The sequence below is a fragment of the Pezoporus wallicus genome, unplaced genomic scaffold (assembly GCF_028554395.1).
Source record: "Pezoporus wallicus isolate ANWC-B61680 ecotype Strahan unplaced genomic scaffold, APGP_CSIRO_Pwel_v1 contig_2348, whole genome shotgun sequence".
NCBI lineage: Eukaryota > Metazoa > Chordata > Aves > Psittaciformes > Psittacidae > Pezoporus > Pezoporus wallicus.
This window is the reverse complement of record NW_026636985.1, coordinates 468,369-488,640: the sequence shown is the minus strand read 5'-3', so window position 1 is coordinate 488,640 and position 20,272 is coordinate 468,369. Positions and strand designations below refer to the sequence as shown.

At 44.3% G+C, this 20,272-nt stretch overlaps 1 protein-coding gene across 5 annotated transcripts in view; it reads left to right on the top strand.

Annotated features, from left to right (window-relative positions):
- Positions 1-20,272, top strand: part of UNC5D (unc-5 netrin receptor D) — a 132,810-nt gene that overhangs the window by 86,423 nt on the left and 26,115 nt on the right. For all 5 annotated transcript variants that reach the window (XM_057402488.1, XM_057402491.1, XM_057402489.1 and 2 more), the window contains exons 5-7: positions 17,174-17,354; positions 18,091-18,258; positions 19,493-19,657. In XM_057402488.1, coding sequence (XP_057258471.1) covers positions 17,174-17,354; positions 18,091-18,258; positions 19,493-19,657 — 514 coding nt within the window. The remainder of the gene's footprint in view (positions 1-17,173; positions 17,355-18,090; positions 18,259-19,492; positions 19,658-20,272) is intronic.

Here is a 20,272-nt window from a genome sequence, read left to right as displayed (position 1 = left end):
AAAGGCCATGAATGACTGATACAGTCAAAGCTCTAATCTTGCCGTTGCAGTTCAATAAGAGGCAGACACTTTACAACTGGAATGAAACTTCAATTGAGCTCAGTTCTTTATGTGAGCCTGCCCCATTATCAAGAATATAAATCTTCATCTCTGGAATTGTTTTTCTGCAGCTTAAAGGTGCTGAAGATTTCTTAAATCTGAGGATAGAAGCATTAAATGCTCTTGATCTACCCCATAGTTTAATGTGAAAAATCCTGTCATTAGGCCTAGAAGAAGTGAAAAGCAGGGATATTTGTTAGTGAGAGCTGATACCATAGTTTCCTCAGAATTACCAGCAGAGATTGTCTTTCCTATTATTCCTTTCCACACTTCCAGTCTTTCCTCACATGTTTTCACCTCGGTGATTCCAGCCACTGCTGGTTTCCTGGTTTAAAACTGGGTGAGTGGATCTGGGCAGTTCCTGGTAGGGAGAGGTGCTTGTTGCTGAATAAATCATCAATTCCCAGGCATATTTATGCTGTTACGTGCCATCAGTGGCAACCCCTTACTGTGCTTTTGTGCAGGAAAAGTGTTTAACCCAGTAGCAGCATCAGGGGTCCACATGTGGGAACTCCTGAGCTGTGCTCAGTCAGCATTTTGGCCTCTGGGTTACCAGTCCTTTGGTTTTGCAATGCATTTTTGGGGTGGGATGACACAGCTCATACAGCAACCAAGAGCAAACCTCACAGAGAGGTTCTCTAAAGAGAATTCCTCTAGATCAAGTTTAGTTTTGTTGGGAGCAATTTCTGTTCCCACCATCTGTTCCAGGATGAGTAAGGCTTCCGTATCTCATCACCAGATTGTTTGATATACCCGTTAATTTCTGCACACAATATGTATATAAAGAAGTTAGGAGAACATAGATTTAAGGTTTGGAGCTGTAGTTTAAATGCATCTGAACTGTGTATGGCTTAGTGCTTGGCTTGTATAAATTAATTTCCTGATAATGGTAGCTCATGTGACATGGTCAGTGCTTTGTGTGCTTATATTGTTCAGCTTTAGTAAATAGTCTTTAAACTGAATAACACATTAGCGAAAGCAAACGATCAGGGAGGATAACAAATAAAGAACAGCAATATTCTAACTCAGCTTTAATGTTATACAAGCATGATTCAGGAGCACCAAATCCTGCTGAGGCAAGCACTGATTTTAATGCTGCTTTGAAATGCACTGTACTGTCTTGATTCATTTAGCAGCAAATTTCAGTTGCTTGTGTCAGCTGGGTCCTAAGTAAAAGACATAGAAAGGAGCATCTCTCTCAATCTGCATTCTCTTTCTGAGAATTTGATTACACTCTTTATGGCGCCAGTGTCCATTTTGTGTGCATGAAATACTATTGAATGTGCCTGATTTTACCAATAATAAAACCTTATGTGGCAACAGCAGTAGAAAATTGAGTGGCTGAGGTTTACCCCGTTGGTTTACCCTTTCATATAGTTCTGACAGCCTTCGCAGGTCATGAAACCATTCTGAACTGTGTATGGGCAGGATAGGCACCTACCCCTGAACGTGGTAATAACGCACACCATCTCCTGAGCTCCCAGGACCTGCTGCCTTTCAGGTTATGTGCAGGTCCAGGTCTGCTGTCTTGAGTCACGCCATAGCACACCCTGTGTTTCAGTTTCTGCAGCCTTTGTTAGCAGGTTTCGTGTCTCCAGTTTCCCTCTGTGAAGAAAGGAACATGAGAAGATCCCGCACATCTCTGCTTTGGGAGGTTGCTGAGGGTATGGGACATTCAGGGTGCATTTGCCACAGCAGCAAGAGAGCAAGAAAACCCAAATGCTGACACTAAACAGACTGGAAAGAGGTTTTAAATCCTCTTCTCATGCATTCACATGGCAAGCAAAAGAGAGCTGGTGAGCAGCTGTGCTTGCAGACATCAGCACCCAGCCCAAATAAATGCAGATTTTATGAGTTAAACATCAAAATAAAAAAGAAAATCCAGCATTTAAGTAGAGCATCTGATAATCCCCTGCTGTGGCAAATGCTGATTTAAATATAACAGAGTCTCTGCTGGCACAGGTTTGGTGGGACCAGAGCCATTTCTTTCTCTCTGGTGCAGAGCTGGCCTAGGGAAGAGGCAGTTCTGGCTTCCAGTCCCACAACAGATTCTCCCCGTAGATAAGTTTATTAATTGTGTGTTAACAGAGGCCTCGTTCAGCTTGGAGTGTTTGCAGGGAGGCAGTTGTGGTGTAGTGTAGGAGTCAGCCAAGCTCTGCTCAATCCTCGTCTGCTGGTTGTTGTTGTCGTCAGGCTGCCAGGTGGGTACCGTGGGCTTGGATCTCCGGGCATGATGCTTGTATTGCTGAGACAGATATCAGAGGAAGTATTCCCGCTTCTTTCCTGCATGGTGAAAATGAGAGGAAAGGGAGGGCTGAGTTCTCCTCTCAGACAATGCATAGTTGAGTATCGGGTTTGCCAGAGCAACGTCTTCAGCCTCGCTACTGTCGATCATCTGCATCTCTTCACAAGACCGACCTTGCTCACTGTGTGCAGCCTGTTGTTTGGGGAACAGTTTGAAGAAATTTGTGAAGGGAAGAATGGCTTCTGGCTATTAAAAAGACATTTTTAAAGCATTGTATTTGACAGTGACATAATACATGATGCATTTTGTCGAGCTGCATGATCTGCCAGCCTGAGCAGCAGTAGCCTTCCTTCACACGCAAACATCTGTTACTAGAAGGAAACCTTTACTGCAGCTTTAGTGAATTCAGGGTCTGGTACAGAGCAGCTGAGGTACTACATGCCCATTCAGTCATTGTGGGATATTGGGCTAGTGCATGGCTACACACCAGGCTCCCTGAGGATCAGGTAGCCCATCAGCTCATCTCCAAAACTACATCAGATGCATCTGCAGACTCCTGCCCTGGTGAGCAGCCCACCCCACATGACTCAGCTGCTATTCAAAGTGCATCCTGTTACTGAGGCGGAATGCTTCTCATACTTGGCGTGTATTAGGTTTTCCCAGTGCATAGTGCTGTGTGTTTTGTGCTGCTTTGTTGGTGGTGTGTAAGTTTAGTTTATTACTTTGTGCTATTCCTAGGAAGACACAGAAGTTTTCATGGTGCGCTCCTTCATCTCGCACTGAGCAAGTGCTGCACTGGTTTTAGATGATTTTTAGAGCATAACCGCAACCTATAGCCTTGCATAAAACATCCTCTGCATTCAGCCAGGCTCTGAAGTTCTATGTCTGGCTTATAAATGGCTACAGTTCAGCCTTGAAAATGTAGCATGAAGACTGGCTGGAGCAAGTGAGGCAGAGCTTAGCCTATTTTAAAGAGCAGAACGTGCTGCCTAGTGCCTAGCAGAGTCCAGCAGTCTCTGTTCACTTCCCCATCCCTGCCTCTCAAGTTCCCTGGCATTTCCTCTTCATTCATCCCAATCCTGGAAAAAGGTTTATCAAGAGGCATTTGAGCAGTCTGTCTTGGGACCAGTAGTAATATGCTGAGCTCAGAGCTTCAGTGTGTGGCTCAGTCAATAAGTGCTATAGATGGATTTTGCTTTCTGTTCATGGAATTCCGATGGTTTTGAGGTGGTGCTTCATTTTCTACAGTACAATTTATAAGACCTCTTGTTTCTTCTCTTGGTCATCATCTCAAGTGAATTTCTTGACGTTCTTTCGTTGCTTCTTCTCAGCTGTCCTTTTAGTCTTTCTTTAAGTAGTTTCTAGTCTGCATTCTCTGGTTTATGGAAACTCTTCTGTTTTGGGAGTAATGGTGGAGGACACAAGAAACAGATCCTCCTTTTTGCTGTCATTCACAAGCTTGCTGCTCTTTGTGTGTGTGCTGAATGTTAGCATTTTCAGGCTCCCCTCCAGTCTGTTTTAATACTTTCTTCTGCATCCTTCAGCATTTCAGTAATTCTTCTCTAAAGCACATAGTCTTTGAGGTCCTTCTTCTGTTCAGCATCAAGCTGGCTTTCCTGGTGCTCCTGTGCATGTGAAACAGCGTTTGCATGGTCCGGATTGCCTGGCTTTGTTCTTGACGCCATGCAGAGTCTGCTTACAGGCATTTTAGATGCTACAGAATCATGTAAGGCTCTGTAACCCTTTCTGTGTAGGTTCACAAAGGTGTTTAAAGGAGCTGAAGACACCTGGGGCCCTGGACCAGCCAGCCAGGCTCTGTCACCAGCCACTTCTTACAAATCTCAGCTTTAAATCGATACACAAAGTGCAAAGCAGTGGAGATGCAAGCTGCGAGTTCTAAGTGGGTATTAAGCCCTCATCCTTGAGAAATACATGTTGTACTGCTATTTCCTATGTATTACAGCCCTGCCATTAACATGATAGAGTGCCGTTCATACCTATTACCTTGACTATATATAGCAACTTTGGTAAGATTTCACATCCATAACGCTGGCAGGTTGGGTAACCCTCATCATGCCTTAGTGTTTTCCTGTACTCTTGCCAAAGGGTATTTTTCTTTCTCTTAAGAACATACTGAGCACTGCAGTCACTGCCTCTCAGTGACACAATCATTTACTTTTGGAGTGAAGCAGTGAAGAATGCAGACAACTTGATTCTGTCATTTCATGCAGCTCTGTACCAGCTTAGGGGAAGCACTTGGAATCGATGCGACTGATAGATCCGGGTGGCTTGTGAGAGGCTCAGCAAACAGAATAAATTAGAGCATCCTTTCTAGTTCACTGATGGTAATTCCTTCTTACTGTCTGGTCCTGGGTAGTCGTGGTGTTGTGCTCTGTGACTGTTGTCAGACAGGTCTTGAACTGTAACCTGGAAAATACTCAGTCAATATTCATTTAATTAAATTTAGGATAATCTGTCCTGCATGTTCTATCTTATTAGGGCCTCAGACAGTAAAATATTAATTGTTTTTGGTACAGGAGCAAATAAATTGCTTGCTTTTGTACCTAGTAATCCTTTTAGACAGGTGGTGTGGTATAGTGGAGGCATATTACTCCTGACTCCTCCATCAGTGACAAAAGGGTTTTAAATGTCTCAAGCTGTCATAGGTTGCCCCTGTTTAAATTAGTGGACTTGATAATCAGGTTTTAAATGCGTCTTTAATTGGACAGTAAGCTTCTGTATTCTGTTCTGAAATTCACCATCAGGAGGAGCTTCTATCATCCTCTGGAGACCTGTGTTTAATGGGAACTTAATATGGCTTAATTTTGAAGATGGGTGATAATGCTGTAGAATGGATTAGCTCAGGGGGAGCAATTCCCAACCAGAAACGCTTGATGAGTAACAGAGTTGAAGTCAGTTGTGATGCATGAGGTGCAAATCCGAGCAGAACTTGACCTTAAAATTCATCCTAAATCTCTGAATACTCTCTGAGACTAAATCTCTAGATGAGACTAACTCATAGTCGAGCCTCAGGAGCAACCTGCAGCTCTTTCCACTGCTCCTGCTGCTTTTGTTTATGGGTGGGTTGGTTTGGTACTAACAGGGCAGCTGTTGTGCTAAACTGTTCCTGACGAGTGTAAACTCGTGTGGAGTGCCCTACAGAGGTTTGTGCAATACTCTCACATATCTTTATCATTTAATACGTGCCTATAGTCAAGTTCTAAATGCGCTGTATCCAGCGCTACTCTTCCAAATGTTCAACACAGATTTTGGCATTTTAATGGACTGTTGTGGATGTTCCAGGGAATATCTGCGTGAGTTCTGATGGTTTGTTTACCACTATAGCTTTTACTGGAAATGGAAAATCATTCCTCTTCTGGGCAGTACGTATTCCATTGCAAACGCATCAACAAAATGTGAAACCCACATAAAATTCAAAAGCTGCAAGGATTCCAAAAGTAGTGAGAGTCATTGCTGCCTGTTTTACATAGGCTTGTGTATTTATGGGACTTGTACACATACAGTAAATGTAATATGGCAGGATAATGGTATTGTAGTAAAATACTATGACAAAAAAGGCTGGTGAATTATAGACTTCAATGAGTCTTGTTTCTAGTTACGGAAAACAGAGTATGATCGCTAAATGCAAACAGCATGCATTTTATACGGTTAGTTATAGATCTTGGGTCTTGTGCCTGGAATATCAATATTTGCTTTACTTTTAGGGTATGTTAGTTACAAATACAATAAATGTGTTCCATTTTTCACTGAAGACATCTCACTTTCAAGATTGAGGTCTCAGATATGCGCAATCTGTTCAATTATTATTTATCTGCACAGAAGCTCTTCCTATAAACTGGTTTTACTTTGAACTGCTGCAGCCAGCATTCACGTATTTCAAATCATAAAGTTATGGGAAGCTGTAAGAAATCTGACAGTTAACTTCGACGTGATAAAATTAGGTGATGTTCCATTTGGAACAGTGAAATCAGTTCCTTTTGCTCTGTGAAGGAACTATGCCAATTCTTAACTCTCACTGTTAGTGATGAAAAGCAGGGTTTGGCATTTCAGAACCCCTCGCTCTTTCTCCATAGTTGGTTGGAGGTCTCTGTGGGCTGGAATCTTGTCTAACATTCAGATCTTCAGCTTGCTACTGCAGCATTGCTCCAAACTCTTAATGAGCACTGTTGTCATATTCCATATCTTACATATTGCCATATTACATATATTAATATGCTCTCAATGAGCCTATTGGTCATATTACAAATCCAAGTATTATGGTAGCTGCTAATGCCTCCGAACAGGCACCTTCACCTTGACATAGCCCAGGCCGTGTTGTGATGGTTACCAGATCAGACATAAAGGTATTACAATGATTAATAAGGTCTTCTGAGGTACTACAGAAGACTGCTGTCTTACAGCAGGGCAGATGTAACCTTCAGGTCATTCAGGTGGCAGCCAGCTGACAGATGTAAGGTCCTGTTTGAATTGGTATGTGTGCAGTATTGCTTTTTTTGAATTAGACCTTTATAATACTGAGATTTCAGGGGTATAAAAGAGTCCTTTATTCTAGAAAAGCAACATTTTCATGACAGTTTATATATACGTACGTTATGTGGATGTTCAGAGTTGCGCAAATACCTAACGTAGGAGAGTTCTCTGTGTTGAATTGTGCAGAAGATCAGTTTTGGCATAAGGCAGTAAAGAGTTATGAAGTACAGATATCGCTTTGGACGTCACTGCACACATGAGTGGAAGAAGCATTTCCAGAGTCAAGCCGCGCTGTGTGCTTGAACAGGGGTTTTTCATAGACTTAATTGTCTAAGTGTGTCCTTGGGGAGTGAAGGTTCTGGTAACTGCAGCACCACTTGCAGGCTGATAACTAATTATTCACTGAGCTGGGGAAAGAGGGGTTTCTTGTGGCTATCTACATCATTACTGCTTTTTCCAGGTCTAGCAAAGAGGGAGAAATGGGCAGGTATTGCGGGCAACACAGGGTGTGCTGGTATGGACTGATCAGATTAAGACCATGATAGTCTAATAATATGTAGGGCTTACATATAAAACATCTGCTCAATTAAAGCCTTTTTGTTTAAGCCTGTGACTGCTCCATGGACAGCACAAATCCAGAATCAAGATTGAGTTTATTTTCTTTTATATGCTGTTTTGTCTTTGTTCACATCTGGTATTCACTCCTTGCCCTTCATCACTGTCTTTGAGAGAAACCTCTGCTTCAGTGTTACCTTTCTGTCTTTTCTCCTACGGTATTTCATCTTCAATGCTCTGGTTATTTTTTTTACTCAGCCTAGATCGTGGATTAGGAATTACAACAGGAGTTGTGATACACACAGTACAGAGCCTGCAGTAATACTCTGTAGAGGTTCAAACAAAGGACAGGTTTCAAAGGCAGAAAAGGCTTGTGATTATCAGTGCTTGTAAAAACCACTTTAATGCTATTGCTCAATATGCTGAAATAAAAAGGCTTAGATTTCACAGTTATTCTGTGTAAATGGGGAATAAAGAGGACATTGCTCTGCACAGAACTGGTAGTCTTTTAAATACATTATGGATGTTTTACTGGGTTAGCTGTATGTATTTCCAGGGAGCAGCACGTTACAGAAATTGGAGTATCTGGTTGTACAAGGTAGGTTAATGCTTTGGGGTTTTTTCTGTTTATTCATTACAATCACATTTGGTTTTAATGCTGTTGCTAAGCTGCCTAACGCTGCGCTGGATGTGTTTTGGATGTTCTTTTTTGGTCACTGGCAACTCCGAAATGCTGTGGAGATCCCATGTTGTTAATGCAGTTCTTTTTTTCCTAATGTTTGTCCTTGTTTCCACCACAGACAGCTAGGGAGCAAACAAACACCCCTTTGAAAAGACACTTGAATGAGCAAAGGGGGTCAGCCAGGTGTGCTGCAGGAGGTACTGAGCCTCTGCACATCATAAGGTGCTTAAAGATGTTGAGTGTCTCATTGTTCTAAAGTGTGGTGCTCACAAAGTGAGGTGGGCATTTAAAACAATGCCTTCTGAGTACTTGAGTCAAGAGGAGTTTCTGAGAGGGTTTTTGTAGGGATGCCCCGAGTATTTTCCACTGTTCAGTGTTGCTGCCCATTGTTGAAGCTCCTCAGAGAAGATCTGTCAGTCTCCTCAGCCTCATCCACAAAATGCATCTCATTATATGAGAGCAATCTCAGGGAGTCACAGATCAGGTAAGATCTGCACAAACCCCACTTATTTGGACTCCCTGTGTGTTACATCAAGAGTTGCTCTCATTCTATAATACAGCTGCCACCTAGATTGAGTGTTCACTCCCGTGCCTAAGCTGTAGTCTGTTTGACTGGAGTGGTTGTTCCTCACTGGGATGTCTGCTGGCCAGAAGAAATCCCCAGTGTACCAGTACCAACCCTGCTCTGATACATCTTTATTACTTAGTGGGAAGTGGGAAGAGAATTAACTTCCAGGTGAGCATGTTTTATGATTTCTCTTGGAAGTCAAGCTCAGAGGTATGTAGCATGGTTTGAACTCTGGTACTTCACCAGGAATACCCAGAACTCTCCCAGGCCGAGCAGAGAGCTGTTCCTTTAGCTAGAAGCCCCCACAGCCTCTGCATTCCCATTTGGACCAGCACCGGAGAGAGGAGACACACTGACCCTGTGTTTGCCTTCCTGGCATGCAGTGTGAGATCGTACCCCTCTCTCTGTTGTTCTGCCACTGCACTGACTGAATGTGTTAAATCCGTCACTTCATTTTTTGACCTGATCCTTTTTAGACCTGTACCAATTATTTGAAGCAGGGGCATGGGTCAGCTCTCAGCGCCTCTCCAGGTGCCTCTTTGGCTGATTTTGTACATTTTGCAGCTATTGGAAGCATCTTAGTCCCTGCACATAGACCTTATATTTGGAAAACCCCCTTGGCTGTTGTCTCCAGATGAGTGTGTGCTGGGTTTCATGCAGGCAGCTGAAAAGGAGGGGAAACAAAACAGGTAACTTTGTAGTTCTCCTGCATGGATAATTCCTTTTTATGAAGACGTGCTTTGGAGCTTTTCTTCTTTTGATGCACAGTTTTGCAGTGGCATGTATTTTTCTGGTACTATTTTCAGAAGTGTTCTTACCGTTGAAGGCTTGAACATGAAAGGAGAAGTTATAAAACCTTATCATTATGTTTATAATTATAAATACTGAAAGTAATTGCGTGAAGGAGTCCTACAAGGATTTGGAAGCTTTGCTGGTAAGAGCAAACAGGTAATTGGAGGCTTTCTCAGTGCTGGCCTCTTGTTCTGCCAGCAGCAGCTCCGACTGCTGCGGTCACTTAACTGTGGCTTGGTGTTTCTGTTGCTGATTCCTGAAGGCTGGATCTGCAGCACGTTTCACCTTCTCCTCATGCTCCTTATTTGTACTCTTAGTTTTAAATTACCATAAGCTTTCTGGGATGAGTTTCTTATCTCTAAGAATTAGGGGTAATCGTGATCTCGCCTATCAGAAGCCCTGTTAGCAAAGCACTGTAAACATTCCCAATAATCTTATCTAAAACTGTTGGGTTTCAGTGTCAACGGCAATTAGAATTACTTTCCAAACACCCGTGCATTGCAAAACAAATGCAACCACCCCATGAGCACCATCCCTGGGGCCTTTAGCTGTTTGTGTCTCTCTAACCATCCTAATTCACCATAATGAGGAACATGTACTGTGCCACCCGTACTTTTAAACAAGTTCTGTGCATTACTAAATATACTTAGATTTGAGTTGCTTGGGGAAAAAGAAAAGCTCTGGATGAGTCTCATCTGCTCACTGGTGCTGCTGAGCTTTATAGTCAAGGGATTAGGAGCTGAGTTTCTGCTCGATCATTGATTTCTGCTTACTCTACAGTCGTTGAAGTCCTTTGTGTGCACTCCCCCACTGGAAAACTACTGTGGAAGCCATGTAATGACCTTTGGGTTTATTAATGCTGATTCATTCATAATCTTTGCACCAGGGTAAAAACCAGCATTCCAATTAATGTGAGATACTTACTCCTCCAGAAATAGCAGGGGGGATCTGATGATACCTTCAACAATCAGACAATGTACCATTAGCAATGGCACGTTTAGCAGTGTGTCTTTATAACAGTGTTCTAAAATAGCATGTCTGAGTCAAGTCCTTGCCCACCTTTAGTGTTACAAATTGAGATATACATACAGGCTGTAACCTTTCCCATTATAGTTATTCAGAAGCATGTTTGAATTGCATTTTGACTCACCCCCTCCCATGCCAGCCTTGATTCTCCTCTGGATTTTTCAGCAATAGGAATTTTTGGCTGTGTTTTTTAAAGCACACAAAAATATTCACTTTGCTTTGAACTGGATGTAGCTCAGAGCATGAACCATGGTATAGGGAGTGCCATGGGTGCGAATCATCCCTCCTGCCTCCCCTTGCTGTTGGAGCTTCATGGAGCAAATACGCTGGCTGCACACCACGTACAGTGCAACAATAGGAGAGAAACTGAGCATAAGCAGCAAGCAGCCCTGGGCTCTCAGGTGATCCAACAACTGAGCGCATCTCTTCCAAAGGAAGATTCCTGTGCTGTTTTCCACAGTACAACCAACAAAAGCCTGGGCTGACTGATGAGTGAGTCAGTGTGTCAGATTTATGTAATGAGATTATACCTTCAATCTAATGAAGGAAAAATATGCTTACCAGAACGGTGTGACAGCGCCGTGATTAAACGATCGGGTACCAGTATTCCCTCAGTGGATTAATTTAAACAGAGGCAGCAGGTACAGCTGACCTGCTTCTGGTGTGCTGCTAGCGATAGGCTCCGAGCAGGGAAGATTAATGAGTTCTGATTGGGTTGATAAAATAACTGTGGGATCATAAAGGTAGATATGAATGGTTTGTATCCAGCAAAGTGGCCTTTGGTTTTTATTAATCTCCCGCAATGATTTATGCTGGTGGAGGCTTCTCCTACTTCTTTGTTTGAGTCTGAGGGTAGAAAGCAAAACAGAAGTGTAACAAAGACATGCTGCCATCTTAATGCATGGCTGTAATCAAATCATCCAAACTCCAGCAGTGAAGAAAGTTTCTCCAGCTCAGACACACCTGAAGTTTTAGAAACAGGAGGCTCCTGCCAGATCTGAAAGGAACTGAAAGGGATGTGTCTTGCTCTTCTCCACTAAAAGCCATGTTTCATAAGGCTCTTAAAGACTGTGGGATATGGGACCTAAATCAATGTAGAAAGAACTGTTTCTAGCCAGAGGCCTGAGCTGATGAGTATGGGGAGAATATTCATACAAACAAACGTCAGCATCGTGATCCAGCCTCCTTCAGCCTGCTCCAGAGGCAGTGGAGAACGTGTCAGCAGCCTGACATACCTGCTGCTAATCATGGTGTGGAGGAGAATCTATTGCAAACAGTTTCTATGGAAAGAAACTCTCTGTAGAAAGGAATCAGCTTCAGACGTGATTTCTTGCTCCGGTTGGGGTGGGGGAGAGGGAAGCTTTCACCTAGAAATGTCTGAGTTTTACAAGTTCTCAGCTGGTTCTCTCCTTTTTTAATGCAAAGTCAGGGAAAATACAGCACTGCCCAGTTCTTTTGAATATAGAAGTGTTAGTTTTGTTCTTTGGGAGCCAAGAGCTCAAGTAGAGATGCCTTCTGTATTATTTGCATTGAATAAATTTAGTACCTTCATGGGCAACTACAGAAATGGCATTGGAATCAACATCAGCAACCTTAAACATATATAGGTACAGTCTTAAACAGATATAGGTATTTTTAACAGCTTCACACTAAATAGTTTTTTTGATAGTATTTATTAGGAGATGGAGGGTTCTGAGCCTCGCTAATGGTAGCCGTTGTAAGGCAGTGGGCACCTTCAGCAGGCAGGTGTCTGGAGGAGGGGAAGTGTGAGAAGAAGGAAACGAGAACAAAGAAAGGATGAGGGACGTGTGAGGCTATCATGAACAGTGGAGTGGGCTCAGAGGATTGTTGAGGATGTGTTTGCTGCTTTCTCCATCTGAAAGAGAGCATATTTAAACCTGTACGTTGTCCGTGCTATAGAAACATTTGTGCTGCCATAAGTCAGGTGTTGACCTTTCCCATCTCAAAATCCTGGAGCATTTATCTTGCATTGCGAGAGCAATTGATTCTCTCCTCAAGAGAAGCTGACATTCTGACTCTATTGTCTTTGATGTATATGTACTCTGTTTATTGACCACATGAGAAAGCCAGATGTTTAGGCTGAGAAAGTTGGGGCTGTTCAGCCTGGAGAAGAGAAGCTGCGTGGAGACCTCATAGCAGCCTTCCAGTATCTAAAGGGGGCCTATAGGGATGCTGGGGAGGGACTCTTCATTAGGGACTGTAGTGATAGGACAAGGGCTGATGGGTTCAAACTTAAACAGGGGAAGCTGAGGTTAGATATAAGGAGGAAATTCTTTCCTGTTAGGGTGGTGAGGCACTGGAATGGGTTGCCCAGGGAGGTTGTGAATGCTCCATCCCTGGCAGTGTTCAAGACCAGGCTGGACGAGGCCTTGGGTGAGATGGTTTAGTGTGAGGTGTCCCTGCCCATGGCAGGGGGGTTGGAACTGGATGATCTTGGGGTCCTTTCCAACCCTAACTATTCTATGATTCTATGTTGTATTTAAGGGGCAGTATAGTATAATCTAAAAGCAGGAGTACCAACGTCTTCTGTCTTCTGACCCACCAAATTTATCATGTGTGCCAACAAGACCTCTGTGTTGTGGTGTTCCTGTTGGGTGTTAAATCTCAGTGACTGGGCTCAAAAGCAGTTGAGGTTTTGGGGCCTAACATTCTCTTCTCACAAAAGCTATAAAATGGGCAGAGCTTTAAGGGAACCACAGCAACCTTTGCCCAAGCTTTCCTATAGTCTAACTCAGCCCTCCCTCCATCAATGTTCTCATGGGTAGCCACAAGTCCCCAGAGTGTTTGAATCCCCTGCATGGTGATGGAGGGTGTCTGTCTATAGTGTCTGTGTGGACACACACACAAAAGGGACTGACATATGTGTGTTCTTTATTTTACACATGCTAAACACAGCGAGACTCCATCACCTGCAGCAGCTCAAGCAGCAGTTGTGCTGCTGCCATGGGGAGCTGATGGGCCGTTTCAGTATTGGATACAGCAGAGAGAAATGTGGATGATTTAGGATTAGTTTTATTTTTACAGCAAAACCAGAGTTCACTAACTCCCATTGTAATCTGACTGGGCTGTGGTGTATTTAACTGATTTCACGTTGATAATGCTGGGCTTTGATAATTGCTTTCTGTAATAGGAACAAATTTATGATTATGCTAATTCATCTACTGCCAGCCAGTCTGTAGCAGCAGAGTTAATCCATACCTGCCCCTGCATTTCTTGTCTACATCATTATGTGATTAGCCTTTGGTAGAAATTGATGGGGGTATTTTAATTCTGAGCAGATTTAATTTTGGGGGGGGGGGGAATCAGATGTCTTTATATAAACTTGTGGCATATTATAGCAGGTTTTGAACTAAGCCTGGTTCAAGATGGAAACATTTCAGATCTTCAGACAGCCTAATTCTTTAAAAGAAATGTATTTAATTGCGTTACAAGCAACTGTGTGACCTCTGCTGATGAGGAAGCTGGAGGAGTGAAATGCTGATGAGGTTTGAGTCTCCTCCTCAGGCCCTGCAGGGTGGCAGCTCAGAACACCGTGCCTCATTTCAGTGTGGAGACACGGTCTGCTTCTTTGCCTTTCATTTGCTTGGTTGTGTTTGTGTATTTGTGTGTGTGCTGAATTATTGCAAAGGTTGCATCCCTGCAAGTAACCACAACCTTTTGTCATCATGACTCCTTTATCAGTTTATCCTGTAAAGCCATCCATTGGTTCTCCATTTCTGACTGCTGGGGCAATGGCAGTGAAGGAGTCTGAATAAATCTGAGTTTTCTTCAAGGGAGGGGGAAGTTGGAATAGGAGATGAGCATTTGCAGTGTCATCAAGCCTCCAGATAAAAAGCAAAAGGCAATGCTGCCCTCCCTTACAAATCCTCTTTGGATCGCACATCTCTCAACGTGTTCATGTTTCTGTTCCATCTGTTTAATGCTCTCCCTTCACTGTGATCATCATTCTTTGAAATGCTTTGCTTTAATGTAAATGTTTTTCATTCACCAAGCCTGGCAGCCCCAGACTCAGCAAACAGGGGGTCAGTGTGAGCTCCCTCCTGGAAAACTGTGTACAGGAAAAACTCCCTGGAGCACGAGAGTCACGGCCATGGGTACCCGGAGCCCGCTGCCCCAGAGCTGCCCTTGTGCAATGGTAGCTCTGGTAGTACTAGACATGTTTGTCATTTCTTTGGACACGACTGTGTTTGTCATTACACTGCACATAAAGTGAGTTTAATTCTGACTGCGACCATTGAATTTCTGCCACTTGATTTATGCTTGTGCTGCTGTTCCATAATTTAAATTGCATTCCTAGTTTCTTTGCTGGAACCCTCTCTGATAATGAGTAGTACAGTTCACTGCAGAGGGAAGCTGAATAGTGAATGGATTACTTGATTGTTCGTCCTCTCACTCAGACCAAGGGGAATGTAATGCGTTCAAAGAAACACTCTTCAGGGAAGAGCTGAGTGTTACTGGGTTTAGCAGGGCTGGCTGGTGGCTGCTCCAGAGCTGCGCCTGGCCACCCGTGGTCAGTAGAGGTGAGGTGTCAGTTGTAGGGATGAATGTTGGCCAGGAGATTGCCTGGAGTGCTTCTAGCAGTGGAAATGAGGACACCTGAGTGTGTGTGAGGTTCATGCCAAAGGGTGATTGCGTGCCCTGACAATGCCAAAGGAGGTCTCCTCTGGCTCCCACACATAAGCGCGGCTGGGTCAGGTGCTGCTCCTCACTTAGAAACTGCATGGGAATGTTTGTTGTGGTGTGCACTGGGGCACACAAAGCCTCTGGTCCCAAAACTCTTGAAACTTCTGTGAAGGAGACAGTTAAAAAAGTAATCCCGGTGTAAAGTTCAGGTTTGAGGAGTGAAGCAAAGCAGCGTGGTGACAGAGCTTTGTAAGAATGCAGAAATAGCCAGGCCTGGCTCCAGTGCCGGATGTGAGCTTTGATGGTGATATTCTCTCTCTGTTACCATTTTTGGTTAACTTCAGCTTAAGGAAGAGCATACAGATCTAAAACCTTTTAACTGCTTTCTGTATGCAGTGTGTAATGTACTTCGCACTCGGGAAATGCCTCTGGTGACATGTGTAAACCAATGACTTCCTTTAATCCATAGTCGCCATGCAGGGTACCAGTGCCACAGATCTGGATTCCTTTCAGGGTAAGTTCTCAGCTGACTGGGATATAGGAAGCTGTGGGGCATGTCAGTCACACACCCAGAGTGAGGGATGCTACTGGAAGGGGAAGCTGCTGTCTGGCATGAAATGTAATTGGCTTTGCTGGTCAGCTTGTGCAGATTTGTTTGTAAACTGGGAAGTGTACAAATCGCAGACCATCTGCGCAGAGCAGAGCGCTAATGAACGCCTGGAGCTAGGAAATCCATAAGCTCATTACCACAAAGTTCCAGGTCCTTCCGCAAGTTCCTAACGAGGTTATTCGTCTGAACTGAGATGGGAAGGGGATTTGACTCCAGGGCGCAGCCACCCCTCCTTCAGGTCTGGAAAAGCTATCAAAATAACTCATATTTAGTCTTTTAACAGAACGTGTTAATTCTGTTTCTATTTTTAATGCTTCGCTTCTGTAGCAGTAGCTTACCATGCCTTAACTATTTCTTTGTAATGTTTCAAGTCAAGAAATGCCTTGGAGATAATTCCTGGGTCTCCTCAGATACATTATGCACAGCAGTTCGTGGTATTTATGTACCTTCACAACAAATCCTAATGCTCTCTGGGGTTTATGGAAATTGGGAATCTGTGACCACTCAGCCCTGTGTGATTCCATCCTTCTGTTTCTCGCTCAAAATAAGTGGAATTAATAATACTTACTACATGTCACCCACCCTATTACAAAGGTTGGGTGATCGCTGATCACTGTCCAACTGTTTGACATGGGAAGCACTGCATATCCAGAGCAGTAGTTGTAAATAGTTCTTATTTTTTCTCTGTTGACATTTTCTTCCATATTCTTTGACTAAAAATCAGTCACTTTCTAAGTTACCAGCCCACAGCACCTTCCTCTGAGGTGCCGGGATAGGAGCCCAGTGCGGTCGTTGGCTGATTGCACATGGGCATTGGTCAGGGTTCTCTGCTCCTGCAGTCAAAGCAGATACTTCCCAATCAGATCAATGAGGTTGTTGGCTCAAGGCATCAAGCGCCTGCGTTTGGCTTTACAGGTTTCCAGACATTTCCCTGTTTTGCCTTTCCTTAGGGAAGCCAGAAGGATCCCCTAAGCAGGACAGTGATTGAATCACATCAGTAATTTTATCATCACATCTCAGATTAAACATGAAGGAGGCCGTTACCTACCCCACCAGGGAGAGTGTGATTAATTGCTCTCCTCTTTTCCTACCTTCTTCTTCCTCTCCTTTCCTTCCTTTTTGCCCAGTAGAACAGTAATGGTTCCCTTACAATCCACACCCATACAGCTCTGAACAAGCTCTTTGCCATTTTCTGTTCTTTCATTATTTGCTACTTTGCTATGACCCAGCATTTAATTTGATGTGCTTTGTTAATAAGCTCTAGGGTCTTCACGACAGGAACAGAGGAATAGTTTCTGAGTCTGTGAATGTCTGCCTGCTTGGGAATCCCATCCTAGCTTCACTTTTAATGTTATGATAAAGATCACAATGACATTTACTAATGAAATCACTGAAATACAATTTAGCAGATTTCCTGCTTCCATCTTTTCGTTTCCTACTTCCTGTTCTTCTCTGCTCCAGGTGGAATGGCTGAAGAACGAGGAGCCCATAGATTCCAACCTGGATGAGAACATTGACACCAGAGCAGATCACAACCTCATCATTCGACAGGCACGCCTCTCTGACTCGGGGAACTACACCTGCATGGCTGCCAACATCGTTGCCAAGAGAAGGAGCATGTCTGCCACGGTCGTGGTGTACGGTCAGTGCGAACGTGCTCGTTACAGAGGAACATAGATGTGTGTGCTGTTAGTGCTGGAGTACTTCGTATTTTTAGCATCCAGCTGGTTCTGAATCAAACGGCTAATTTCAGTTCTGTTGCTCAAGGCTGAGATGCCTCCTGCTCTTAGAGAGATTGGAATTACGAGGGGTTTGTTTGTGATGGATTCCCAGAACTTATGTCAATAATAGCAGTTCTTGCTCCAGATAGTACGAAGATCCAATTATAAACTAAACCACAGAGATAAGCCTCGCCTGTACCAGGAGAGCCTGGAGCACAAGCCTGGGGAGGTACATAAAGGGCTGCCTTAATTGGATCTACTGAATCTAGATATTACTCAGCAAAGGATAGAAGAGCAGAACCAGGGCTTTATTACCTTCCTCTCTCAGGAAGGCAGAGCATTCCTGAATCACCCTTTTTAAAGTCAGGAAGTCTTGTTTACGATTTGAGCAAAGCTTATTTTATGAGAATTGAAATGCCTGCCTCCCAGGCTCTGTCAGTCATTGCACTTACAGCATAGTACTCTTCCAGAACAAATGCTTGTGTTCTCTGACACCATGGCCTTGATGTGGTTGTGTACTGATGTGCAGCGATGTTCCTACTGCAGCTTGGCATTTGCCTGTAGAGTAAAAAAACAAACTTCTGCCTTTGAATGACATGATCTGATCAGATGTGTTGGTTGATGGCTCTTAGCCTCCGGCATGTTGGTGTTTTGCAGTTAATGGAGGCTGGTCATCCTGGACCGAGTGGTCCAACTGCAACGCTCGCTGCGGTCGGGGCTGGCAGAAGCGTTCCCGGACCTGCACCAACCCTGCTCCGCTCAATGGAGGTGCCTTTTGTGAAGGGATGTCTGTACAGAAAATCACCTGCACTTCTCTCTGCCCTGGTGAGATACATACAGTCTGCTAAGGACTGACCCTGGGTAACATTCGTGGGAGAGCTGTTTCAGCCTCAAATGCCAGTTGTGCTTAGACGAACCCATCGAGGTCAAAAAGGAAATGGGAAACACTTGCGTCCTTGTTTAGACTGCAGCTCAGAGCCTGATGTAGGTGTGAGCAGGTCACAAGCAGCTATGGCCTGACGTGCCAGGTTTGTCAGTGCTTTAACTTACACTGAAGATAACTAAATAACAACAGCAGCTGGTTCAGTAGGAAAATCATGTTAGTGGGGGTGGTACAGGGAAGGGGAGGTGACATTAGGAATGATAAAGGGAAATGGAGAAACCTAAACTGAGAACTTAGCTGGCAGAAGTTTGCTTTCCATATATATTAACCTTTGGAAGCTGAGCTTGGGCCATACATGGGGCATGGACCCCTGGATACTCCATTTCCTTATTTGTTCACCTGAAGCCTCCCTTGTCAGATTCTGGGTTTGGTGTTTCACACATAGAGCTAAAGAAAGTCAGTGGAACTGTGTGCATGTGTGTTGTAAGAGACTGTGTTAGTCTGTGGTCACATCATAAATTGTCTGGACTCTGACAAATCTCTCCTGGCTTTTATGAGTTTTTAAATACAACATGCGCTGAACTGGGATTTAAAAACTTCGTATGATATAAACATGTCTCTGTACATCTGACTGTTCTTTGGTTTGATTTGTGCATGAGAGAGAAAGGGAACTGTGGAAACCCTTCTCATTATCGGACAGGGTCAGAGACAGCTATAAATCAGTCAGCAGAGCAACAGATTGATCCTCTCTCCTGCCCAGGGCATTAGCCAGAAGTCTGCAGGGCCAGGTCTGCTCTGGTCTTTTTGTAGATGTCACCAACCCTGCTCTGGTAGGAAAATGCACAGCCTCGACGTCAGCCTGGCTTCAGGTAGAATTTGTGCTGAAACTTTAGAAGCCGAGGAAATGCTTCCTCCTGCCGTTTTAATTGACTCTGTTTGCAGAATGCTACACACTGGTGCTATTCTAAAAGCTCCCATGCTGCACGCTTGGGGAGGTGCATCCTAATGCTGGATTTTAACATCACATCTGACCAAACTCTATTTATTTCTCCTCGGAATGAAACTTTACTTGCTGTGACCTGAGGAGAGATAGGAAACGGGTATTCTTGGCAGGACCTTGACTACACCAGCTCCGAACACAGTGATGACACTTGTTTCTCCTTCCTCCCCATTCAGTGGATGGAAGCTGGGAGGTGTGGAGCGAGTGGTCTGTGTGCAGCCCCGAGTGCGAGCACCTGCGGGTTCGGGAATGCATCGCGCCGCCTCCCCGCAACGGGGGCAAATACTGCGAGGGCGTGAGCCAGGAGTCGGAGAACTGCACGGAAGGGCTCTGCATTCAAGGTGAGGAACGGTCGGTGCTGGCTTGGGACTGGGAGGTATGGCCTGAGATGTGTGCTGTGAGCCAGGGAGTGCAGCGTGTGCCACACACCCGTGTCAGCGCAGCGCTCGTGCCTCAAATCCGGCTGTGAAAGAGATGGTTTTCAGAGGGCTGCATGTGTGAAAGTGGACGTCCACACAGCACACACTTCACCTTGAAGTTACGAGTTTGAAAATCCAAATGAAGGCTTTGTGCAATGTGTAATTACAATCACACGCTGCAGCACATTTCAGTGTCCTGCTCGGCCTCCTACCTTGTCTTGCAAGTGAGCCAGCAAAGCCCCACAACGAATGCTCTTGGTGCAAGAGCTGTTTAAGGTCAAAGTTTATTCCAGTTGTTGCCTTTAACCCAGAAGATAAATAAAAGCAAATCTCCTCCATGGGGAGTTCAGGCGTTCAGGATCTACATCTGCATGGCCTGCAGCTTGAGCGAGAGGTGGGTTCCTCAGCAGGAAGACAGAGGGGGATGTCAGCTGGTCCAAACGGTTCAATTCATCACAGGGGGGTATGACACAGGGCTGGGGCTGGCATTTTCTGGCAGATACCAATGTAATGTTGGCTGTGGGACATGAAGCAGGC